The 26,821-nt window shown below is 34.6% G+C and overlaps 3 protein-coding genes and 1 non-coding gene across 5 annotated transcripts; 1 reads left to right on the forward strand and 3 right to left on the reverse strand.

The window, feature by feature from the left end:
• Positions 1-1,489: 1,489 nt before the first annotated feature.
• LOC141682788 (pentatricopeptide repeat-containing protein At4g20770-like) lies at positions 1,490-7,396 on the reverse strand. 2 transcript variants are annotated; one of them, XM_074487485.1, is made up of 4 exons: positions 4,672-7,396; positions 4,389-4,571; positions 4,179-4,280; positions 1,490-2,307 (listed from the first exon to the last, which is right to left on the reverse strand). In XM_074487485.1, exon 1 carries the CDS (start codon positions 7,171-7,173, stop codon positions 4,807-4,809), a length of 2,367 nt encoding a protein of 788 aa, XP_074343586.1. In that variant the 5' UTR covers positions 7,174-7,396; the 3' UTR covers positions 1,490-2,307; positions 4,179-4,280; positions 4,389-4,571; positions 4,672-4,806. The 2 variants fall into 2 exon arrangements, with proteins under 2 accessions (XP_074343586.1, XP_074343585.1); XM_074487484.1 differs by having other exon boundaries at positions 4,146-4,280.
• A 1,610-nt stretch (positions 7,397-9,006) lies between these two features.
• Positions 9,007-9,080, forward strand: TRNAV-AAC (transfer RNA valine (anticodon AAC)). Its single transcript has one exon. It is a non-coding gene; the product is annotated as a tRNA-Val (tRNA).
• Positions 9,081-9,983: 903 nt separating this feature from the next.
• Positions 9,984-14,082, reverse strand: LOC141682640 (uncharacterized). The gene is made up of 3 exons (XM_074487346.1): positions 13,783-14,082; positions 10,395-12,895; positions 9,984-10,289 (listed from the first exon to the last, which is right to left on the reverse strand). Exons 1-3 carry the CDS (start codon positions 13,943-13,945, stop codon positions 10,215-10,217), a joined length of 2,739 nt encoding a protein of 912 aa, XP_074343447.1. The 5' UTR covers positions 13,946-14,082; the 3' UTR covers positions 9,984-10,214.
• A 1,043-nt stretch (positions 14,083-15,125) lies between these two features.
• LOC141687165 (aspartate--tRNA ligase, chloroplastic/mitochondrial-like) lies at positions 15,126-25,932 on the reverse strand. The gene is made up of 15 exons (XM_074492348.1): positions 25,474-25,932; positions 24,456-24,599; positions 23,764-23,876; positions 22,905-23,016; positions 22,727-22,798; positions 20,820-20,911; positions 20,413-20,533; positions 18,968-19,090; positions 18,002-18,197; positions 17,712-17,899; positions 17,515-17,586; positions 16,891-16,989; positions 16,694-16,774; positions 15,981-16,038; positions 15,126-15,535 (listed from the first exon to the last, which is right to left on the reverse strand). Exons 1-15 carry the CDS (start codon positions 25,819-25,821, stop codon positions 15,369-15,371), a joined length of 1,986 nt encoding a protein of 661 aa, XP_074348449.1. The 5' UTR covers positions 25,822-25,932; the 3' UTR covers positions 15,126-15,368.
• Between the last annotated feature and the right edge of the window lie 889 nt (positions 25,933-26,821).

The following is a 26,821-nucleotide window of genomic DNA, read 5'->3' on the forward strand; positions in this document are numbered from 1 at the left end:
ATAATGAGTTTATATAAATATACATATACATATATACATACGTATATATATATATATATATATATTAAAAAATCAATTTAAATATAAAATGAATTGAATAATAGGTTACATAAATTTATACAAATATACATATAAATTAAAATTGACATGTAAAATTTATTTTTTTAAAATAAACTTAACGTATGTATTAAATTCTAGACTCTTTACATTCTTAACATTTTGAATTTGTACAACTGACTTTCTATTAACTAATATAAACACACATCATTTGTTTATCATCTCCTCTTAGTTGAATTTTTTTAATGCAATAGTATTGTTTTTACAATTTTCATTTGATTTTTTATTATTGCAAATATTTTTATATATTTTTTATTTATTTTTGATTGAAATATTTTTTAAATTATTAGGGCACAACCTCCTTTTCTTAATGGAAACAGCCTCCCTTTTTATCGAAATAGACGATAGTTTATGTATATTTTATCTTTCTCAAATTCTGCTCTAAACGGGATACCGAATATGTTTGATTTGATTCATGAATATAGCAATCAGAGTGTGATTCTTTTGTTTCAGGAGTCTCAGAGAATTTTATTTTATTAACATGTATGCATGTAATTTATTTAGAGTTAAATATCAAGTAGGTCACTTACTGCATCCAAATGTATCAAGTGGGTTACTGATTACAAATTTGTCTAAAAAATATTACTTTATCGTTAGTCGAAATTCTCAAAAGTATTATATATTGAGTTTCGCACATTTTTAATGAATGATATTATATCCAAATGAAAGGTTCCAAGTTCTACTATTTTAGATAATATTGTTAGATTTTTAAAATTTTATCAACTATTTATTTTTAATTTTTTGATTGTTTTATTTGATTTAAAAAAAATAGTAGATAAATTTTTAAAATTTTAAAAATATTATTTAAAATACTAGAACTCCGATGTTTCATTTAGATGTAATATCATTCATAAAAAATGTACAAAACTCATTATATAATATTTTTAAAAATTTCGACTAACGATAGAATGATATTTTTGATACAAGTTTTCAAATGAGTGACTCATTTGAATCAGTTTTATAATCAGTAACCCACTTAATACATTTTAACGCAGTGAATGACCTACTTGATATTTAACCCAATTTATTTATGAAAGATTTTAATTTTAAAGTTAAAGATTGTTGCCATATGTGAACGTATACAAACCGTATATTACAAATGACCTTAGAAGTTCAATCCCATCACAAAAGTGCTATAATAATTTAATCATTTTATTTGCTTAATTTCCGATTAATTTAAACCTATAATTCAGTTCTCTGATTTCCTTGTGAAGAAGGTTCTCCTGGAACCTAATCATATATACCATACCATAAGAAAAAAAAAATTAGAACTCATTTAAATAGACCCCCTTTAAAAAAAAGGAACTAGACCCGACGAAGTTGGTCCAGACATGAAGAACCGAACCGAAAAGCATAAAAACGAGATTCAATTTTATATTTGAATTAGATCACCCGAAATTTAACCAAATTCAATATTCCGATCCGAACTAAAATCTATTCAATACAGTCAAATCTGATAATAATCTCCCGACAAAAAGAAAATCTGATATCGAAAATTACCCGAATCAAAATTGAATCTCAGGTAGGACATGTTGGCGGATAAGATTGTTCAACTGAGTATTAGCCCATTTTCCTTTGCACTCCTGGTTAAGAAAAAAGGAAAGCTGGTATGGCAATTTAATGATTATAGAGCTCTCCACACCATCACTGTCAACGATTAATTTCCGATTCCTACTATTGAAGTGTTAACACAACACAAACTTCTTATCCGGAATATTGACTTGAGGGCTGGCTACTTTCAGATCAAGTGCATTCTGAATATATTTATAAAACAGTTCTACACACACAAGACAGTTTTATGGGTTTCTTGTCATGCCATTTGGTCTATAATGCACCATCTACCTTTCAAAGCTACCATGAACGATTTGTTTCAACCGTTTCTACCCAAGTTTGTTAACCACAACTTCCACTTGCAATATCTATCTTGATAACTGGATGTATTCTCCATTAATGTATGTTGTTACCTGCTTCTTGATGATATAGACATACCCAAAACCTGAATAATTCCAAGTTCCTTTTAACTGCCCAGCAACAGCCAATCCATTCGCCAGAATAGACGGTGCCAAACAGACCAGACCTGCAAGCAGCCCTGAAATTAAGCCATTGGTATCGGCCTCTAATTTGCAGCCACATATGTAGCCAGAATCACACAGAATGTGACTGCAATGACTCTCATCAAAAGCAGAGAACCTATAAAACGAAGACAGAAGATAAATAGAGTTGAGCTAAAAAAATGATTGATCAGATGAAACGCTTTCTTGAAACCTGAGAGGAATAAATCAAAAAGTAACTTGAAACAAATCAAGAATTGAATCTTTGCCACACATCGTATGATAGACCTTTTCTGAAAAGACTTGTTAAGATCGCTGACTTCAACAAAAGAAACCAATGAACGTGCATTTCAGCATTTTCATGGATCATACATTACTAAAGCAACTCATTAAAATGGACTTGTTGGAAACACTAACTTAAAGCTTATATATACTGCCAACAATGTTTACATATACATACATGTATCTTGTCACATAGAAGAATGAATCAAAAAAAGAACACAAAAGGATTCTAGTATGACAACCCGGGTCAAATCCCGAGCCTTTTTCGAAAATCGGGTCAAGTCCAAATTCCGAGTCCGAAATAAGCCGAAGCCTACTGTCCCAAATGCAGCCAACTTGGATAACGAATAGCCCACCACAGGCCCCACGAGATCATGATTTATTGGTGCAAGTAGTAGTAGTATTTTGCCTTATAAACTGAACAGAAGTCCCAAATCTCCTCGATGTGGGACTGGGGTGTTACATCTAGTGTCTTAAATAGACAGTTGAATGCAACTGATTTTAAATAGCCACTATGCTTTACTTCTAGCTTACCCATTTGCTGGATTGAACATTATTGAAATATTCAAGATATTCATATTCACGGAGGTCTGGACACTATTTATAGTTTTATACTAATTGCAGATGTTTGCGACAAGGGGGTATCAACACCACTTGTTGCATCAACTCCAAAAGAGTATGACTAAGGCTAGATACCTGCCATACCAACAAAAAAAATAACAAGGGACAAAAAAAGGTAATATTAGATTAAGAAGTAAGGTCATACAATTTACATAAAGAACGTGATGCAGAGCTAGGAAGCACGGACACGGGTGCGGGACTACTAGTGCATAGTGATGGGATACCGCAATTCGACAAATATAAAAATATGGGGATACGGGTGCGGGGGACACGGGAAAAATAAACAAAATATTCATATATATTTCATGTTAAACATAATAAAACTTACTAACAAAATCAAAAATTGCATGAAAAATGAATCAAATGCATTATTTATTAATCTGAAACACAAAAATACAAGTAAAATCTTTTAGTTTATGTAAAAAAAACATACGATAATCAATACTTTTGTAGTAACTAATTGACATGGATACTTAATTTTGTAAATGTAGTTTGCTAAAATAGATTTTAAGTACAATTTCTAAAGATAAAATTTCATATTAGTATCACGGAAGAATCCGCGTGTCCGATACGGGGATACGTGTGTCCGAAAATCCGACACGGGGACTCGGCCGGGACCCAAGTGTCCCTGCTTCTTAGATGCAGAGAGATTTTAATGCATAACACAAGCATACAAATCATGCTTTAAAGCAATTTAATATGAGTCACTGAGATAAAACATAGGCAGTGGCTACACCACCGACACCAAGACAGAAGACAAAAATAAATATTGGGCCAAAAACCATATTTGTTATGCCGCCTGCCCCTGTATTATCCGAGGAATGTGATTCAGATCCAATTGGACACAAACTCTATTTCAAAAGTTGGCTTAAGCAGCAACTAAGCTTATTTGCATTTGGCACTAAACCTTCTTAACTAATTACTAGGCCATTAAGTAATATTATGCATATTTAGCTCTTTCTTTATTCTTATAAATAAATAAAAAATCCTGTCAGTTTCCAAATTCTGCACATTTTCCAGGATGAGTTTTTTCGAGGTATAATAGTACCCGTCACAATTTAGTCCTGTACTTACAAGTGGCATAGGGAAGGAACTGTGTGTCCTTACATCCTCAAAAGACAGCTGGCAGAGCAGTGACTTAAGAACAGCTGGAGCACCAAGATACCTCAATTTGAAGTACTGATGTGCAGAGTTTAGCATAGGTGAATCCTATAACATGAAAAAAACGAAGTCTTTCAGCAATCACAAAATGCTCTTTTCTAGTGTACCAAACAAATGAAAGAATGCAAGATTTTCATTGTTACAAAAGTTCCTTACCGATTTGACCCCCACAATATTCAAGGCCTCTGCTAATATCAGTAATAAAGCTTGGATAATGCCAAGAATGCCATCAATCATTTGACCTGACGAGGATGATCAAATGCTCCTTTTTTCAGACTCAGTCTTCACTATATTACAGAAGTTTGGCATGTGACAACAATTTGGTACAATCATCAGACTCTGATACAAACACAGAATATGACTAGTTACTTTAAGGATGTTGTATAAACAATTTTTAGATACCTGATTTATACTGACAAGTGTCCATAAAGTAACATACCTTCAGTTGGAATTCACGTATCTCCATCAGTACTATTCAATCTTAAGTGATCGAGGAAAGACAATGCTTAGAAGGAAATATACAATATACTGGAGGACCAACATGCAATAACCTATTACCTATAGAATGCTCTGTTTAACACAAGGAAGTATTACAGACTGCTTCGAAGTCATGCATTTCCACATATCTGTAGTGATCGACTATACACTGTTGCTTCTCACTCTTTTGTTCAAGCCAGCTATAACCTTGATTCTTTACAATGCTCTTCTTACTCATCATATCTCTCACATCTTTCACCTCATCCCATCTTCCTAATGAAGAATACATATTGGCCAGAAGAACATAGGGGGCAGAATTTTTTGGGTCCAAAGAGAAAAGTGCATCTGCTGCTCTTCTTGCCAAGCTCACATTATCATGGAGCCTACAAGAACTAAGCAAAACTTCCCATACAATTGGATCATCTTTGCATGGCATCTTATCCACTAGTACCTCAATTTCATGGAACCGGCCAGCACGACCCAGAGTATCTATCATACAAGTATAATGATCAGAAAGAGGCTCTTCTCCGTGGTCTGACTGCATTGAGTTGAATACTGCAACTCCATGATCAACCAATCCTGAATGGCTGCAAGCAGTTAAAACAGCAAGAAAAGTTATTCCGTCTAATTTTTCACCAGATTGAATCATTTCATCATAGAGATCAATAGCCTCGTTGCCGCATCCATTCTGTGCATATCCATGTATCATTTCATTCCATGTAATTGTATTTCTAAAGGGCATTGTATCAAAGAAAATCCTGGCTTCATGAACTTCGCCACATTTAGAGTACATGTCAATCAGAGCACTTCCAACATATACATCATTAACACCTCCCTCTTTCACTATCTGTGCATGAATTTGTCTCCCCTGAGGAACAGATGATGATTTCGCACAACTACTCAAGATGGTAGCGTAAGAAAATTGAGTAGGATACAACCCTTTTCCTATCATTTGTTTAAACAAATTGAATGCTTCCTTATCAAGCGAATTCAGTGATAATCCAGCTATCATAGAATTCCAACAGACAACATCCCTGTCTTGAATCCTATCAAATATAGATTTTGCAACATCTACCTGATTGCATTTTGAATAGAGGCCAATAAGCCCACTACCAACATAAATATCAGTGTGATTCAAACCCTTGATGGAGGTACAATGAACTGATTTCCCCCATTCGAAAAGCCCCAACACAGCACACGAATTAAGGATAATAGCCAAAGTAGTCCGATCAGCTTGGACATTCCGAAACTGCATTTCTCTAAAGAGCTTAATAGCCTCTTTAAATTTTTCATTTTGAAAATACCCTGAGAGCATTGCATTCCATGAAGCTAAGCTTGGACATGCCATGTTACTGAATATTTTACGCGCAGTTTCAACATCCCCTGACTTGATACATGCTGCAAGCATATTGACGTGAGTGACTTCATCCGCTTCAAAGCCATATCTTTTCATCATTTGCATATACTCTAACGCCTTATCAATTTGATAATCCTGACCATATCCGCCTATCATGACATTCAATGAAACAATACTAACTTCAGGCAAATAAGTGAAAACGGCTTCAGCACTCTCCATATCCCGTGTCTTAGCATACATATCAAGTAAAGAGTTACCCAAGTGAAGGTCATTCTCAAACCCAAGTCTAATAATGAGCGCATGTATAAGTCGTCCATGGGCATTACCCAACAATCCCTTCGTATTACCAATCCCGCTTCTCGAAAAAACCCCTAAAACACACGATAATGAAATAGAATCCACACTAATACCAATCCTAAACATCCACCTAAACATTTTAAGCGCCTCCTCAACTTGATCCGTCTCCGCTAAAACCCCCATCATAGCCGTAAACGACACCTCATTCGGCTCCCCCAAATCCTCAAAAGCCTTAACAGCATCCCCAACACACCCACACTTCGCATACATACTCAACAACGCATTCCCCACATACACATTCTCATCTAATCCAATCTTAATTGCAACACAATGCTCCCCTCTCCCACCCTCCACATCCCTCGCCATCCCACACGCACTCACCACACTCGCCAATGTAAAATGCGTAGGCACAAATCCCTCCCACTTCATCCTACAATAAACACCCAACGCTTCCCCCATCATCCCATTCTTAACCAACGCACTAATCAACGTGTTCCACGACACCGTATTTCTCTCAGGCATTTCATCAAACAGCACATGTGCATCCTCCAATTTGTTAGACTTACAATAAGCACCTAACATTGCATTACAAGAGTAAATATTCTTCAGCGGCATTTGATCAAACAAGTGGCGTGCAGTGTTGATTTTATTACATTTGTTGTAAAGCTCAATGAGACGATTTGAGAGGAACGTGTCGGCGAAGAGACCATGACGGAGAATGTGGGCGTGGATGAGCTTGCCTGAAATGTGTAATTTTTTGTCAATGCATGTCTGTAAGAGATTCGCTAAATAAGTTGGGGTCTTGCTCATCTTTTATTCACTGTTGTAACTTTTGAAAAATGTCCGAAAACTTTGAACCAGTCTCTTATAGTATTACATAAATTTTTGGACGAGCGAAAATCAAATTTCAAAACTAACTTATCTTGTCACTTCCCACTAGAGGTGGCCAAATGTGCGGATTTGAACCGCACATTCTGGACCGGTTTGTACGGAAATCCGTAATTATTCGGCCCCGGAGGGCCTGCCCGCACTATTGACCACCTCTACTTGCCACTTGAGCTTTTAGAGTTTTCAGATTGATAACAGACATATAATTGATTCTGTTATAATAAAAAAATATAATAAAAAAAGATATTATTAATTTAACCAAATTTTTGAAAAGTTTGAGTTAGCGCTTAGATTGTAAAGTTTGAAATAGTGATGGAAGTTTAAATTGTTTGGATACTTTACTGAAAAGAAATGTTCCGTTTGTGTGATAACTTATTAAGTTCGTAACTGTTTGTTGAGAAAATCTTATAAGTTCGTAACTGTTTATTGAGAAATGTTTGTCCATGTCATTTATAAGTTGAATTTATAACCTATAACTGATAAGTTGAATGTTATCAACGACGTACTTTTTTTTAACTTATTTTGATTTTTCATTTTTTTATTAACTTTAATTTTAAAATATATATTTATAAATATTATATTAATACAAAACTCATAAATTAAGATAATTGTATATAAAAAATATTTGTTTGAGTTCATTTAAGTAAAAATAATTATGAATTTTAAGTAAAGTTATCCAAACACTTATATAACTTATAATTTTTAATTTACTTATTACTTATAAGTTACATATTCATTTTAAATTATAAGTTACTTATTTTAAAATTTCTCAAACGGGCACATAATTAAATTGATTTAAAATCATAATATAAGAAAAATATAATTTAAAAACCATTCAAATATGTAGTGACCAACAAAGTGTCGGTGCAGTGGTTGAACACGTGTCCCCCTCACGGTAAGTCACCAGTTAACTGTTGTTACAAGGCAACTGCTGTGTGCTTGTCAGATCAATGTTCTTATTTTGTTTTATATATCGTTGAGCGACGTTGATTAACAGCCACCACTGATAAAAGCTTCCCGCAGTTTTCATAATTTGGGAAGTTCATTTTCCCTTAGTGGCTTAGTCATCGAGAATCCTGATCATTCTCTTTGATCTCTCTTTTCTCTGGGTTAAAGAGATTGTATGGATCAAAATGATAGTACTAATAGTAATAGCAGCAACTTTTTTGTTGATATGGTATTAGTGCATTCACGCGGATTAAAGACTATAGTCTTTGAAGACATTATCCATGGTCTATCTCACATTCATCACCTGATTTTCATTTAACTATCTATCATTGTTTCCTCTCAGCTTCGTGCTTAAGAACAGCACTTTTTGTACTCCAGCAATAATTTTCAGATCACTTTCTACTTGATCCTGAGTCGGAGTATGATTCACTTTATCCCATAGTTCTTAGGTAGTAATTTCATAACATTTTAGATTCACTAATATCAGGGTCTTCCTCTACTACCCGAGGAAGGCCATTTTCAGTATCTTATATTAGGATTCTAACAATATTAAAAAAAACTTGCTTCTTTGGTTCCGAATCCCGTAACTAGTACTCCTCTGTTCTGACCGAGTGTGCTGACTCAAAGAGTTGAGCTTCTATCATTTTTTTTTTCTGGATGAAAAAACAAGTTCAATAATTTGCAAACTCTATATTCTGCTGGTGGCAAATAGTAATTGAAACATTCTAAAATTGTTTATCATTCATATCAATCTCTCTGCACCAATATATGCATATTTATATCTGAATTTGTGAGCTTTGACAACTTGGTTTCGTGGTGTAGTTGGTTATCACGTCTGTCTAACACACAGACGGTCCCCGGTTCGAGCCCGGGCGAAGCCACAAATTTCCCATTTTTTATTTTCGGCAGCGATATATAATTTCTTAAATACTATAATTGCAATTTCTTATATTTTGCTCTACTAAAAATGTTTAAATATGTGTTTTGCTCTACTAAAAATGTTTAAATATGTGTTTGATAAATACCAATATTAATGTGTTTACCAAGTTGGTAATTTTAAAAGTTACGGGTATAAAAAAAAGTTTCGTACAAATATTTAGCCACGTATCTAGCCAAAGGAACTACACTTTTGGTTAGATTTCGTTTTTTCCGTCGCTTTATTTTTTCCTAATTTTATATTATTAATTTTAGTTTCAGCTAAATTCTTTATATAGATAGAAAATAGTGTACCTAATTCGTTAAAGTTAATTGATATAACATAATATATATTATATTCACAATTTATTTGATTTTTTCGTTGTTTCATAATGCTACCATTCAATGAGAGGCTGCTTCTTCCTAGGGATTTATTTTCTCTATCATAAAGTCTTGTTTTTTAATTTTTTTGGGACATCTTTGCATGATCTTCGGTTTGAAAATAAACAATTCTAGTGAAACATTCCTTGTTGCGGTTACTGTATCTTATCTTAATACAATTCATGTACAATGTAAACCCTTACGGAAATAACTGTTTAAAAATATTACATTACAAATTTTTAAATGTGTATTGCAAGTTTCTAAAAGGTGATCCATTGTCTTTGTGTCATCTGAGGCCTGGGGGCCCATATCACAGTTTCAATGAGCCTAGCTCAACTAGTTAGATGTCTTGACAATCTTTTTTATGTGTATTGCAAGTACAAATGCTCATTTATATTAACATTATTTTTGCAAAACAGAGAGAGACAGCAGTGTCTGAGTGAAGATAGAGATTCTGAATGCTAAAACAAATAGTAACTAAAGAAGAATTAAAATATTTCAACAAGAAAACTCGAAATCACTACAAAGTCATTCAATCAATCCCAGGGAAGTCAGTTCAGACCGCATTAGAGATGTGGACCAAACAATTAGGAAGTGGAGTACTGTAATAACAACCAAACTCTAAATCACTAATGCTACATTTAACCAATCTAACTAAGGAAGTTTCAAACCACATAAGAGATGTGCGTTAATGTTAATGTTTCGTCCACCTTCGTCTGTCATGGAGAAGTAATTTGGCTCCTGATCCTGCTCGAACGCCTCACTGGAGTCACTATTTCTTCCTCTCCGTAGGCCTAAAAGAACGAAACAAGAATTTTATCAGTTTACGGATACATAAATGCTGATTACTAGAATGAATGAATAAGACCAAAACTGAAATGGCTGAGTTGTGTACTTACATGATGCTTTATAGGAACCCTCTCGTAAGTTGTGAAGCTTCCGTAAGAAGGGGAACCTGTCGAGAACTCTGATGAGGATGCCAAGGACTCTCGTTTGTTGTTCACTGTCGACTTCCTTTCCTGGCTCTGTGCTTTGTTTATTTTCTTTGATGAGCCCTTGCTATTCTGAAAGGTGCTCATTGCAGATGGACATGACTCCCCAGACATTTCAGGATTTTTTACCACATTCACTGCAGCAGTGGTGTTTTTTCCTTTCTTAAGAAATGTCAAAGCTGAAGCTGCCATTACAGCAAGAACAAGGAAGGAAATCCCCAACATTGCATGGACAAATGGTTTGTTTTCCACAACTTCTGAGACCACTTCTGAATTGCTCGCGGAATCTCTATCTGTGACGCTGAATTCAGTTCCACGAACAAACTCCGTAGGAGTAATCGCTTCAGGAGCTTTTACTTCTGATTTAGCTTCAGAAGCCAGTGAATCAATGACGGATTGATCTTCAAAAGGTTTGTTTTCCACAATTTCTGAGACCACTTCTGACTTGCTCTCGGAATCTCTATCTGTGGCGCTGAATTTGTTTTCAAAAACAACCTCTGTAGGAGTTTCTGATTTAGCTATAGAAGCCGGTGAATCAATAACTGATTGATCTTTAAAAGGTTTGTTCTCCACAACTTCTAAGACCATTTCTGACTTGCTCTCGGAATCTCTATCTGTGAAGATGAATTCGGTTTCACGAACAAACTCCGTGGCAATGATCACTTTAGGAGCATCTACTTCTGGTTTAGCTTTAGGAGCCGGTGAGTCAATAACTGATTGATCTTCACTCTCTTCTGCAGTATCAGAATCGTTAATTTCCTCTGGAATCATCCTTTGTACTTCTGATTCCTCCTCATCTTGCTCACTGAAAACGCTTCTTAAATGAGCCATTTCTTCCAGATCATCCCTGGCTTCTTCCTTCACCATAGGCTCAAACTCGTATTCATCATGGATTTCAGCTACCTTCTTCTGGCGGTTGGCCTCAAAGTATTCAACTTTAGAAGCATGTTCCTGCAATTCAGTGATATTGCAGAATTGCACCGAAATGGAACTATCTTCTTTACCAAGATGAGGAATTAGCTTGGAAAAGTAAAGGATGGCTTGGGATGAATACTGCTTAAGCTCTCGAGCAAAGCTATGCAAATATTTGTTTGCATTTATAGCAAGATCAGATGAATCATAGCACTGCTGTAAATCTTTAAGTAACCCGTCAAGCTTTTCTCTTGCAAATACAGCAATTTCAGATGTTTCATACCAGTTTTGGAAATCACCAGCCAACCTATCAATCTCCTTTCTTGCTACAGAAGCAATTTCAGATGATTCGTAAAGCTTATAAAAGCTTGAATCCTTAATAGCAGGTGGACTAGTAATGGAAACATCCTTGAAAGAAACAGATGCACAAGCAATTAAGAGCATTAAAATCAGAGAAATGAACTTTGTTCTTGTAAAGAAACCTGGTTTAGGTGCTTTCTGATCTTCACATAATTGTTTAAGCATTTCGGTGCTTATGGGAGGAGTACTAGACGGGGTTGGTTCAGAACAGAGGAGTGCTTCTTCTTCTTCAGTGAGGATTGATTCGGAAACCAGGAGCTCCTCTTCTTCTGACTTAGATATCGTAAAGGAATCTGGTTTAGCTTCAAAAATATGTGTAAGCATCTGGTCGCTTATAGGAGTACCAACAGGCGTTGGTTCAGAAAGCAGAAGGGCTTCTTCTTCTTCAGATGGTAATGTCTCTGTTGTAGACCCCTCCTTCGAATCTCCAGAATCGGTTTCTTCAGTGACGTCATTGTCTTCAAACTCCTTATTATCTTCAAAGTTGAGACCTTCTTTGCTTTGATAAATTTCCATCTGGCGGGGTCTATAGCGAAGAAATTGAGGCCTTGGGGAGAGGTAGTTGGTCTTAGGATCATATGGCGGAAATGATGGGTCAGCATCGAGAGGTGCTATAGCAGGAGAAGAGAAAGGTCCGAGATCCAAACTGGAATCAAGATTGACACAATCATAATCTGATTGTTTTTCGGCCTTATTGGGTGTTTCAGAATCATATAAACTGTTGTAGGGACTTGACTCAAGGTGGGGAATTGGGAGCACTTCTTCAGAAAAGGTAACTCTTTTCGACGCCTTCAACACCTCTTTCCTGTGGAAACCAGCTAAATCACTTGAACCTTCAATAATGTTCTGGTTGAAGCCTGATTCTGACTTTGAATCAAAGTCAGAAACTGAAGACTCTTGACCATCAGAGAATGAGATTGATGTTCGAATTGATTCATTCCTCTCCCCTAATATCTTCTTTCTTGGTGATGGAGTGAACTTTGAAGCTGCGGATATTGTTGGGGACATAAAGTTCTTGCTAGCTTTTAATGGCGATTTGCATTTTGTGGCTTTCAAATTGTGCACTTTATCATTCTCTTTTTCTTCATAACTCCTCAAAAAACCTTCTTTACCAGCTGAAAGCCTTCGTCCAAATTCTGAAATACAGAAAAACATTAAGAACAAGTTGAAACAAGGTTGTGTATAGGTTTTACGGACAGCTTGCGTCCCTGTCTCTGGATTGATGTTGGATTCTGACCAGAACTTTAACATAAAAGAGGGAGAACAACATCAATCCAGAGACAGGGACGCAAGCTGTCCGTAAAACCTATACACAACCTTCTTCTCTTCATAAATTAACAAGCTGGCAAATTTTCAGTTCAGAATCCAAAAATAACCCCCAAATTTGTACATACATAATAACAAAACTACAGATTCAAATTACAAGTCACTACTCATAAGTATTCACTATTTACAATATTTCCATAAAAAAATCATGGATCATCATCATTGAAACCTTTGTAAGAAACTCCTAATTCAAATTTAAAAGAACCCCTAAAAATCTCGAAGAACAAGCTTTTTCTCAGATCGAATCCCAAAAAAACACCCCAGAAAATTTTCAAGAAATTCCATGTTATACCATCCCCTAAATTATACCTACAAAACTCTACATCTTAAACAAGAATCAACAGTAACCATACAATTTCTTCACAAATCAAAACCCATTCTCAAAATCTTGAAACAAAAACACCTCCTTTCTTCAAGATTCATAAAACCCCAATACGAAAACCCTAATCATATCACCAAATTATCGAAAAATCAAATCTTTTTCCAGCTCAAAGAAACCCCACATCAATACACACATATAAAACTATACTACATCTATAACAAGAATCACAATCATGCATTTTGCTCAAAAATCAAAACCCATCAACAAAATCTTGAAAAAAAACAACCCAAATCAACAAGATCCAAAACCACCCAAAAATCAAGAATCACAAATACACACACATATAAACACAAAAAAAATGTATGTATAGATTACCTGCAGGACTATTAGCAGGCGTGTTGGGAACAAAGCTTCTAGGTCTACCAAAAGGGTTGCCTGTAAAGCTCCTTCTGATTGAAGAATTAGTCTCAGAAGCTCTTAAATTTGGGTTTGTTGATGGTCTTGATTGTAGTGGAGATGGTGATCTGTTTGATGCCATTTTTAATCAAATTTTTTGATCAATTTTTGAAGGTGTGGAGAGATTTTATGAATAGAAATAAATCTTGAGAGTTGTAAAGTTAATAAATTTGAGATTCTTGAAATCAAATTGGAAAGTATAGGGCACTTAATGTTGAAGATAGTGTAACGGCTACTTGGGTTGTTTTTATATAGTCAAAACAAGTATATGACCGTTGAACTAAAGTATTGTTTAACTCTCTTCTTAAGAGCTTTTTAAAATTTGGCTTTTTAAAAGTTTACTGCACTTCATAATTCTTAAGTTCGGAAGAAAAATGCTAAAGTACTCATACATCTTAACTTCAAAATCATTTCATTTTAACTTTACTTATGTTTGGTTCTTTTTAGTGTTAAAAAATAAAAAGTAGAACAACGTTTTTATAATTACAATATATAATTTTTGATTTTACTAAAAACATATTTAAAATTTGGGTATTTCAAAGGTACTTAAAGTTGTTATTATATTTACCATTGAATTGCTTGCGAATCCTAAAAAGGTGAATTTATTTATTTATTTTCGAGTGAAGATGATATTATAGTTGTTTACTTATAATAATAATGTTGTAACTTTAAGTAAAAGTAAATATTGTGTATTTGATAATTTTGCATTAATAATAACTTACGATTCGGGTACGATTCTATTCATTTAATTTATTATCAAATACAGTATTTTTTGTTAAAAGACACGGAGAAGAAGACAGAGAATAAAAAATATAAAAAAAATGCAGAGGTGACTATACTAAAGAAATTAGGTACACTGGTTTAGGTAACGGGTGAGAAAGTTTAAAATAAAATAACAAGGGAGTTTTTTAAAAAAAAATATATAGCATAAAAATTTGGATTTTGTAAGAATATCATGTAATATTCAATAAAAACTATATCTCTTCCTTAAATTAAGATCCATATTTATTTTGATAGATTTCTTCTTTATTTTATAAACTTGTGCAAAATACTACACTAATAATTCATGAGATATTGGATAAATTGTGAAATTATTAACCAAACAATGTGTAAACCTTAAACGATCTGTAAAGAAATTTGTAGCTCCAGGTATTTGCTTATTGCAGTTGGAACAAAATCAGGATCACCTTCTAGAATACGAATATTAATAGGACATTCATGTTGAAACAATAGAAAAACTGACAATCAAGTAAAACTTGTCAGCTTGCTATGCAGTAGGACTAACTGATTTCAATTCTAACTGGTAATTTCACCAATTATGCCGAGGTTAAAAAAATTGCAATGTTTCACAATACAATTTACGGCGACTAACAAACCTGTGTTATTCTCTCATTCGATTTTTTTGTTTTATCACAATATGTGAAGCTAACTGTGTAAACCAAATTTCCTACAATGCATAATCAGGTATACCAATTATTTTATAAAAAAATCAGTATTTAAAAATGCTAGTTCCGATATGAAAGATCCTTCAGCTGCTGAGGATCAACCTCAGAAGGGGCACAAGTGAGGGCACACTGAGCAGTCATCGTCTTTGGGAAAGCTATGACGTCGCGGATCGAATTTGCGCCAGCTAATAGCATCACTAATCTATCTAATCCGAAAGCAATACCCCCTGCACCAGTAAGAGCTAGATTGTTTAGAAACACATTGTTGAAAAAGTTGCAAGGAAGCCTAAGAAGGATCACAATTTGAGAACGTAATATATGGTTTTCATTTATTTCCTCACTGAATAGAAAGATCCATATCAACCTCAAAAAAAAACCTTTTTGTATGTTTTTGGAACCAAAAAATATAAAATATATAAATCAATCAATAACCGGGTTGCAAAAAACTAACTAATGTATAGATTTAATAATATTTCACTTAATTAGCAAAAAAAATAATACATATTATTTCACTTACAAAACCCACATGCTATTTTTACGAGTTAAATGGAAAAACAAGACTTCCTGGGACTCAAATGACATTTTCACCAGATAAAGATGTGATAAAACATATGACAAGGACTGCAAGGATATATGCATTAATATTTGCAGAGTTTAAAGATTTATCCTAACCATGTGGAGGAGCACCCATGTCCAATGCCTCTAAAAGATAGCCAAACTTTGCTTCAGCCTGTAGATATAAAGAAACAGCATCTATATTGTTATTTGCTCAACCGGCAGCAAATGTTATTTTGTACAAAATGCATTTTAGTGCTCTAGTATAGAAGCGCCGATGCAATTTGCAATGACAGGATGCACAACTATCAAAGCAGACTGTACACTTAATAACAGCCGAAAGAAATGGCATGATAACTATATAAACTCTCTAGTTTATGACCTAGTATGCAAAATTCACTGCTATAAATTGAACGGATGGAAGAAAACTAAATTCTCAAGTCAAAAGGAAGAAGATTAATACTCCCTCCGTCCCAATTTATCTGTCTTGTTTGATTTTTTACCGTCAAATTGACCCAACTTTGACCGAAAATTTCATATAGTATAATATCGAAAATACTTATAAAATTTCTATCATTAGAAAGTATGTTTAATCTACTTTTATATGTATATTTTAATTTTTCAAAATAATGAAAGAATGAGTTTTTATTTACGGTCAAAGTTGAGTCAATTTGACCATCAAAAGTCAAACAAGACAGATAAATTGGGACGGAGGGAGTATAATTCAAGAAAACAGTGGATTAAGCAAGATGCGGTGAATTAACCTAGAAAGTAGCCACTGTAACTTTGAGCAGTTAAACATTACCAAATTAAACTAATTAATTGCTTACCTGTTCACGCGAAATGCCAATAATTTTTAAGACCTTCTCTTGAACTTCACGCTTATAAATTCTCAAACTTCCTCCACCAATCTATGATATAACCCAAAGACACAGTTGAAGGTATTGCATCATTCTCCAATGCTAGTATTGTGACACAAGATTACAATTCAATAGCTGCAGGAAAATCCATGTATGTACACATATACCTCAACTCCATTGTAGACCATGTCATAGGCTAAGGCACGAGCAGAGGAAAGATCCTTCATGTCTTCAGGGTGTGGGGCAGTAAAAGGATGATGCAAAGCCTTGCAAAATATCAAAATTTTCAAGTCAACACTACTACTAATTTAAGATATAGACCAAAATACCTACAGTATCAAATGAACAACCCTGGCAAGTTAAATCTTCATCCTAATTTATATTGATATTAAATTCATTATTAAACAATGTAACCAGTAAAACCAAATCTGTTGCCATATGAGGTAGCCAACCAAAAAAAGACTTTAGTGGCCTTCATAATCCTACTCATTTGAAGTAGACTTCAGGATAATTTTACTCATATGAAATAGGTTCAACAAGGACTTAACATTTTAAAGAAAACATAAATCATGACCAAAATAGTCCCACTTGTAGTAAGAACCAAGCATGGAAAAACCTTATGACAGTTCCAAGTTATTTATTGCATACAGTTCGAGTATATGATCATCTCATAAATACAAAATGTGAAAGATATAGCATGAATATCTACTCTAAATTGAATAGATATAATGACTCTCGCAACTTCCAAAAAGTTAACAATGACTTATTAAGTATATATATGGCGTACGAACCTCAAACCTCTCTTCTAAACTGTTCCACTCAAACATTGGAAAGTCAGTGACCCACAGGATGGAATGCCTGGTCTAAATATCATACAAAACAAAAGGATTTGAGTAACATTATGTGTGTGTAGGGAGAGGGGGAGGTGGAGAGAGGGGGAGGGAGAAGAGAGATGCAGATGTAATATATATTCCAATCACAAACATACATTGTCAACCAAACCCAGCTGATGGGCTAAAAATATCCTCAGGCGGTCAAGGGTTTTATTAACTGACGAATGGCTGCCAACCGCAAACAAGATAAGATCACCCGATTCCGCAGCACATCGTTCTAGTAGCTGCTGTTTTCTACTTTGGTCCATATTTGATACAAGGGCAGCAATCCCTTCAACATCCCCTATTTTTGACAAGGGTCCGACAATAAACATTGCTTGAAAAATTTAATACACATAATATATATATATATATATATATTAAATTATTGGAAACAAGTACTTACCATCACTCACGACTTTCAGGTATGGTAACCCTTTCGCCCCAGATTTGACTGCTTCACTGTATAAATCACCTTTCTTAAGAGCCGTGTTTGAATAAGTTTTCCCGCCCGAAGGTACACACAGTGCTTTGATAACACCCCCACTTGCCACGGCATCTGCGAATACTTTAAAAGGGGATTCTATAAACAAATCGGAGACCTGCATTTCAAACAAACAAGATGAATAACAAAGTAAAACCCGCAAGAATCTTAGAGTTTTAGGAAAGCGTTTAAAACTGACTATTGATTTAGAACAACACATCAGGTGATCAACATATGTGTTTCACAGAACACACAGCACTTCCGTACTCTTTTAAAGAAGAGCCTCTATATTCCTAGGAGTAGTTTGTGTACCGGCTCATTTGGCTTACCTTAAAATAAGTTGTTTATATAGTAAAATAAATAGACACTACATCTGAGTATCTAACCCTCCCTAGACTCGACTTGTGAAACACACCGGGTATGTGTTTATATTGGTTCAGCTTGGCTTATGTATAGTTGATAAAGAACATTAGTGAAGCAAATTACTTGCACAACATGAAAAGGGCAAAAACAAATTCTACCAACTTAATCCTCTTACTTCTAGGCATTAATGAAAACAATTGCACATAACTTTATAGAAGAAATCATTTCTTTATTAAAGTGGTTGAACATATATGTAGTCAATAATAATGCATATTGTAGTTATTGCTAACTCAGAGAGAGAGAGGGAGAGAGAGGGAGGGAGGGAGGGGAGAGAGAGGGAGCGAGGGAGGGAGGGAGGGAGGGGAGAGAGAGAGAGAGAGAGGGAAGGAAGGAGGGAGGGAGGGAGGGAGGGGAGAGAGAGCGAGAGAGAGGGAAGGAGGGAGGGAGGGAGGGAGGGAGGGAGGGGGGGAGGGGGGGGAGAGGGAAGGAAGGAGGGAGGGAGGGAGGGGGGTGAGAGGGCATTACATCCTTTAGTTCAAGATCAAAACGAATATCTGGCCTGTCAGAACCATATCGACTCATTGCTTCATCATATGTAAGCCTCAGGAAAGGATTTGGTAGCTGAACACCTTTGATCTCTAGAAAAACCTGCAAAAATGTGTCCAGTTACGCTTTACATGTACAGCTAACTTGGCAAGTATCTAGACCTATTAGATCAATTCTGCAAATAGATTTACGCAAAAGACACAAGTAGAAAACAAGAGGTAACCAGATTGAGCTTCCAACAACTTGCCCCACGGGTCCTAGGCCCACTGCGCTATTCCGCCACATGTGCTGTAATGCACTGCAACTACACGGACAGACAGCTATTCCTCATCTTATATTACAAGAATATTTTTGGGTTGAATAAGGTGACAAACCCATTTAATATATTAAGCTCTAGCTTGTTATAGGAGATTCAGATTGACTTTAATTCCGTACAGATCTTCTAAATGCCAACGAGCATGGACATTAAAAAACAAATAGCATAAACAAGCTTTAAAAAGGCTACTTGCAGGCAACCAGCAGATTGGTAATGTATATTTCAACTATAATTGATGCCGAATCCAGCTTAAAAAAAAATCTTCTCCAGAGTTTACATGAACCACCATATTTAAGCCTTCCTTTGCTTGCCAGAAAATAACTTGATTTTAGGCAACAAAATTAATTGCCCGGAAAACATTTGTAGAAATAATTTTCCGGTTCTGGCATTTGCCTATCATGAAAAAAATTATGAGGTGTTCAATTTGGAAAACATTCCTCTCTTTAAAAGAAGAAGCCATTTTTTAATATTCCTCTATATTTTCTCAGGCCAAGAAACGCATGAGAATATTTTCCGAAATTTCTGTTTTTCCTGTGTTCGTTTAATTTCTGAAAAATATTTTCCTAAAATTATACACACGCTAGAAAAATAGAAAAACATTTACCTTGAATATATTTTCCATGAAACAAACGAAACCTAAGGGTAACCATATCAAACCGATCCTAGTCCTGGGGTAAAATCTAAAGCTACGTCTACTATGAGCAAAACAATACCCATATGATTCAAAACACAGCTCAGGACCAATGCTCATGCCGCATGATGATCATAATGACAATAATCTCAATTTTAACCTACTACCTGTTAGTCATTCTTTTTTTTCTTCTGATTCCAGAATCTCAAGCAAACACAGGAAATAAAAAATCTTGGAAAATGTTTTCCCGAGCCCAAACAAACTCCAGCAAATCCGGAAAATAATTTCCAGGAAAACATTTTCCAAGAAACAAGAGGAGTCTTAATAGTCGCCAATTAACTAAAACAAAAATAGAGTTCCACTAACACCTTACACTAACACCTTAACACCTTATATTTAAAGACTATACAAATATTGTTGAAAGCTCATCTCTCTCGCTTAGGCTAACTTTGAATAATTAAAAACAGAAGCACCAACCTGTCTAATCATATCCTCATTCAGCTGTAACATGTCCTCCAAAGGAGTGAAAGCTAATTCCATGTCAAGTTGTGTGAACTCAGGTTGCCTATCAGCCCGTAGATCCTCATCCCTGAAACATCTGGCAACAGAACACAAATAAATCTAAGAGTTTATTTCTCTCCCTCAACTTTAATAGAAATGGCAATATATCTATACTACTCTATTGATCATCTCTTATTGACATCTAAGATTTCTAATAATGCTGGACACTTGACTTTGTCATTTCTTCTTAGTAAATACTGAAATGAAATTCGTTCACAATAAAACTGCCTTTCAAAAGCAAGGTGGAAAATCCAGTAGAAGTCTAAAGGAACAAGAACAGGAAGAAATAACACCAAAAAGAACAGACCTTGCTGAAAAATTACCTTGCTATCTGATAGTACTTATCAAAACCAGAAACCATCAGCATTTGCTTAAAGAGCTGTGGACTTTGGGGCAAAGCATAGAAAGTTCCTGGCTTCATAATAACGATGCAGTATTAGAACGGTTGCAATTAATTATGAGATGGATTCGACAATTATGGAAATATGGTGTTTTGGGTTCAGGGGGATACAGCACATACATACAAAATTGTACATATTTATAAGGTGTTTATGTGACAAAATTTGTTACTAGAACATAGAGTATGTTCAAATTGAACCACATAGTCAAAGACATTGCTTCAACATCCATAATACTTGAAATATATTCGATGATCGGAGATGACAATAGTATTGAGATACGGAGTAGAAACTATTAATGTTTTTTCAAAATTTGAACCACTCCAACACCCCCTCCAGATATGATAGGTATGCACCTCCGCACCACTGAGTACACTGATGGGGAAGGAATTGAAGAATAATTATAAATGTATACATCGATTAATATAAATATATTTATTGTAGAGATAAAGGTGTATTTATCTATGTACTTCATATGTGGAGCTATTAGATTATTAAACAAGTATATTATTTACCATAAGCTCAATTGTTTATGGGCCTTAGTCTATTAGGTTATATTACTAGCGTTGGGAATAAGTAATGTAATCCCCAGATTCCCCACATATTAATAAGACCTGATTATTTAGATATTATCATATATACTGTTGGGTCTCTTTGATCATGGATTGTGATCCATCTTAATTTCTCCCTTCTACAGTTGGGAAACCCTGAGGGTACTGATTACCTAATGTATAGCCCTACAGTGGCCCTTGCCCCCCCCCCAAAGATTTTCTCAACCTCATTTGTATATTATCATATAGTCTGTTAATTACTAATGTTCGTCTTCTCTGTTGTATTAGTTGGGATCCACAAATATAATCGGCCAAAATTTATATTACTGACTTAAGTTAATTTTAGGGGCCCAATAAATAGGGTTAAGTATCAAATTTACCACTATATAACTAGCGAAATATCAAATTTACCACCGATTAATTCGAGGTCTCACACTGGCCATTTTTCACAAATACTGTAATTGTTAATTTACGGTGATAAATTTGAGATGTCGTTAGCGTATGACCGACTTGAAAAGTGGCCGACTTGAGACTTACTTGAAAGTGGCCAATCTGAGACCCCGAATTTGTTGGTGATAAATTTGAAACTTTGCTAATTATATAGTGGTCAGCTTAATATTTAACCCCCAATAAATATCAAGTAAATATTTCAAAAATATCTTCTTTGCAAAGTAGTCTCTTCAGGCAGAGACATGAATTTCTTACTCTTCAGTCACTGTAATACTGCCTTCTTGAATTGTTTAAGTTAATTATTAACATTGGTATTTTGATACATAATGAATAAAAATAAATATCTTGGTAATTTCATACATATAATTTTAAAAACGCCCCCCCCCCTCGAGACAGAATCCAGCATCCGCCCTTCTCCCGCGGTTGAATCACCCTAATTTATCTATGAATTCATTTTTTATATAATAATCATAAACAGTATGTAAACCAGGTGAAGGAGGTTTGCTTTCTAGATTATTTCGAATCCCTTATTCTTTGTAAATACATATGTCTTTGGGAACTATACTGGTGGGTGGAGCTTAAAGACCAATTGCTTTATCTGTTACAACCCTCATCATAAAAAAAGCTTATGACTACCACTATAACAATTGAAACTAACAGAGCTTAAAGCTTACAAAAATCAATATAAAACACAGTCTGACATAGCTACATTAAACATATGGCTAATGGCTCGCAAGATGGTCTAACTTAAAAAGTAGCCCGTAATGACATTAGTAACCATGGTTAAGAATGGGGAACTTAAAAAGTAGATCTATGGAACTTGTCTAGTACCTGAACTCTTGAAGGCACCAGATAGTCCCGTGCACCCTCTGGAGTAGATCTAGACAGTATTGGAGTCTCAATCTACCTTGTAACATTAAAACATAAGAATTAGAAAGGGAATGACACAGATACATTCTGTATTCAAGAACGGACCAAAATATGTTAAACAAGATTTAACATTTAATACCTCCACAAAACCATGTAAATCCTCCAGGTACCTACGGATAAATTTAACCACCCGATGTCGCAACATTATATTGGAATTCATTTGTGGTCGACGCAAAGCAAGGCATCGGTACCTGCAACATGGTCCTGAGACCTTTTTATCAATAGAACATGGCAGAGGTGCGCACCAAACGAAACCAAAGACCTAGGTGAAAGTATGGTTTATCGAGTTAACCTCTTAGAGCAATTCCAAGAGGCTCCCCATTTAGACTTTTATATTAAAATTTGAATCACTAATAAGAAGTTAATCCAAGATACACTCCTAGGTCATCATCAAATGTTAGGAGCCTCCCTTCCCTCCTCACTCTTAAATACTCAATTCCATAAGATATCTAAAATCATGCCCCGCAATAAGTGCCGTCATAAATAGACTAGATGATTATATATACTAGAAGCTTCTGTCTGTTTTACTAAAAAACACATAAAATTCAAGGTAGCTACTAGCTTGCAAATACGTACACAACTAGTTCAATAACAATAAGTAACTAATGGAGCCTCATTCTTTCGACACGCCAAAATCGGGTGTTTAGGTTCAGAAGGTAAAAAGGTAGACCCTCCCTGATACTTACTGAGCAATAAAGGCTTTCAGGACTATATAACTATATAACCTGCCAACATAAATTAAATTGCATATCATGTGAAAACCAGTGATACAAAATGACTAGATTAAAATCAAAGGTATACATACTAAGCACGCATGGGAACTTCAATGACAACTTGACTTGGATTTAGGATTATACAAAACATATATAAGCTAAACTAAATTATTGAACACAAGTACACAACTAAAATAATAAACAAGATTACTTCAAACAAGTTACCTCAAGCCAATTTCCTCTTTGAACGGATCGTTTTTTGCATCATCAGACGTAGTAACCAAAAATGGCAACTTACATTTTACAGCATTCAAGATTTGAACATTCTCTGCAGCAATCTGAAACGTAAACACCACCACCAGCAATGTTATTAAAGAATCAAAATTTATATACTTTTTTATACTATCAGACAGCCTAACAGACATGTACTACATGATACCGAACTTTTATGAGGACGAAATGGTAACTTAAACTTCTTTCTAGCATCTTCATTTCCAATTACTATAAAAATATTACCTTATATGGCTACATATTCATCTTCGCATCCAAAATATGGTAACTAATATATAATACGCATATAACATATTACTAAATGATTACCACAAGGTATTATCTACCTTGCCTTGTCCAAGTTTTCACATGTTAATATATTAGACACCAGACCAAGTAAATTGCAACTTTAGGTTTTAATAGAACTCCATGTTTCCTCTTTTATGCAATTACCGAAATCGAATTCCCTAAATATTATGTCAATGTCTGTCCAATTATTTGGCATGTTATAATCCAGTCTAAAACTAAAAAGAATTGGTAAAAATGATAATGTCAACGAAAAAATACAAGTACTCAGCCTGAGTTATCCTATTAACAACTAACACGTAGATTTAGATCAACAAGAAGGAATGGAAAAGTCAACCCACCTCAATCATGCCGGTCTTCATTTTCTTGTTTACTGACTCAGCGGGCCGCTTTCGAACAACTCCTTCCACACTGATAACATACTCGAGCCTCGAGTCATTAATTACTGAATGTGCTTCAGGAAACTCGTCTGGGAGTGTTGTAACCTGAATATAAAATACACACTATCATTTCCTCAAGACCAAACCAGATTACTCTCCGATACAAAACCAAATTCCAATCTCATTCATATAAACTTCCAATAAAACATTGACAGCAAACTTCCGCAATCACTTTTCCGGTCCAGGCCAGTATACTCCCAAATAATTTATTCCACCACCAAACAAATTTTGAAATCGAACACAGTAATTCAACTTCTTAGCTATTAAGTCCTTAGCTAATGATCACATTCATACAAATCTTGCAAAAATCTTCCTTAGCTAATGATACTTATACACACACACACACGCACACATAATATACCTTGAATAATTCGAGAATGATCTCTGAGATTAAGAAGAAGTCAAACTCACTAAAAATAACATCTTGCAACATATACATACAAATCTTGCAAAAATCTTTCCTTTTTAAAAACTCTACATACACACATACATATACCTGAATAAACTCAGAATGATAAAATCAAACACTATTATTCAACTTAGCTATTACTTGAACAAGAAACTCAATAAAAATAACATCTTGCAATACATACACACGAATCTTGCAAATTTCTTCCTTAGTAAATTACACTTACACACACATACACAGTATATCTCAATGATTCTAGAATGGTCACCAATACAAAATCACATTCTGATCTCGCAAATAAATTTCATATGCGACATTAACAGCAAAACCATCACAGTATATTATTTTTTCCCAAATCATAAAATCGAACACAACAATTCGACATAGCCATTACCCAAGGACAAACTCAATAAAAGAAAACATCTTGCAGCACATACATACAAAATCTTGCAAAAATCTTCCTAATTTAATAACACTTACACACACACACACACACAGAGATAAGTATACCTGAATAATCCCAGAATGGTCTCTAAGATTAAGAAAACTAAGGCCACCATGAATCCTATGAAGAGCAACCCACCCACAAAGACAAACCCTTTTACCAACATCATTTTCAGACAAATCACCACAAAGCCCACTTCTACTCACCCACAAAAGACTTTCATCAATGGGTTTTTTTGAAACTGGGATTAAAGTGTCTGGAGAAGCAGAAGCAGTAATTGAGAGGCTTCTTGAGGGTTTTACAGAGATGGGTTTCAAGAATTTGTTGAGATAAAATAGAGGGAGAGGGGGTTTAAGGTAAAAAGGTCTGAGCTTTAGTGATAAAGATGGTAATGCTCTGAGGTATAGAGACATGGGTGGGTGGGTGTGTATGTGAAGAGGGGTTTTGGAGATGGAGGAGCTTATCTGAGTTCTGTAGTGAAGTAATGCTAAAGGGGTTTTGGGCTTTGAAACTGGGATTGGCTTTTGTGGTTTGTCTCGTGCCAATTTTACCGACCTGTTTCCATTTGCATTAACCCGAATTCGATTTTTTGGATTTAGATTTGAATTTCGATCTTATTTTTAGATCAGGAAGAGTTTAGATTTAAATTTGGATCTTAAGTATATCGAACCGATATCCGGTCCGAAACCTGAAAACCGTTCTAAACCCGGTTCGAACCTGAAACCTGAAAAACATCTGATAGCTTATTTTTATCTTACATAATTTTATAACAATAATATATGATTAATATATATCAAATATTTAAATCTAGTATTTATAACCGGGAAATTGGATAATTGTCGATAATTAAATTTATTATATTTGACGCTAATATTGAATGATTTATATATGTAAGGTACTATTTTTTTAGTTAAATAAACGCACTGAGTGAGTCAAATTTTTAACATATATTTAGGAAATTAAGAATTCGACCCGTATATCAACCATTTATTTACAATATATAAAGTACTATTTTTGTATACTTAACATTTAAAAAACATATTTGTATAATAATATAAACTTTTATTTTTAATTATGAATTTTAAAATATCCGAATTAAACCCGAAGTCCGATGGATCAGATTTGGATATTTATTTTTAATATCTGAACCCAAACCCGATCTAAACCGAAACATAACGGATCGGATTTGGATCTTATGAAATCTGATCCGATGCAACCCGTTGTCATCCCTATCTAGAGGGTTGTTTGGTTGAAATGATATTGTCTCGTTTTGATAAAAAAAAATTGCAATAAATATATCGGTACAATTGGAACCAACGAATCTGTTTACGACACGAAAATGTTACAAAATTCTCGTGTTTGTATTTATATTTTTCATACACAAACACGTAATTACACATGTAAATTTAGAGT

This window comes from Apium graveolens, chromosome 9, assembly GCF_009905375.1.
Source record: "Apium graveolens cultivar Ventura chromosome 9, ASM990537v1, whole genome shotgun sequence".
NCBI classification, from domain to species: domain Eukaryota; kingdom Viridiplantae; phylum Streptophyta; class Magnoliopsida; order Apiales; family Apiaceae; genus Apium; species Apium graveolens.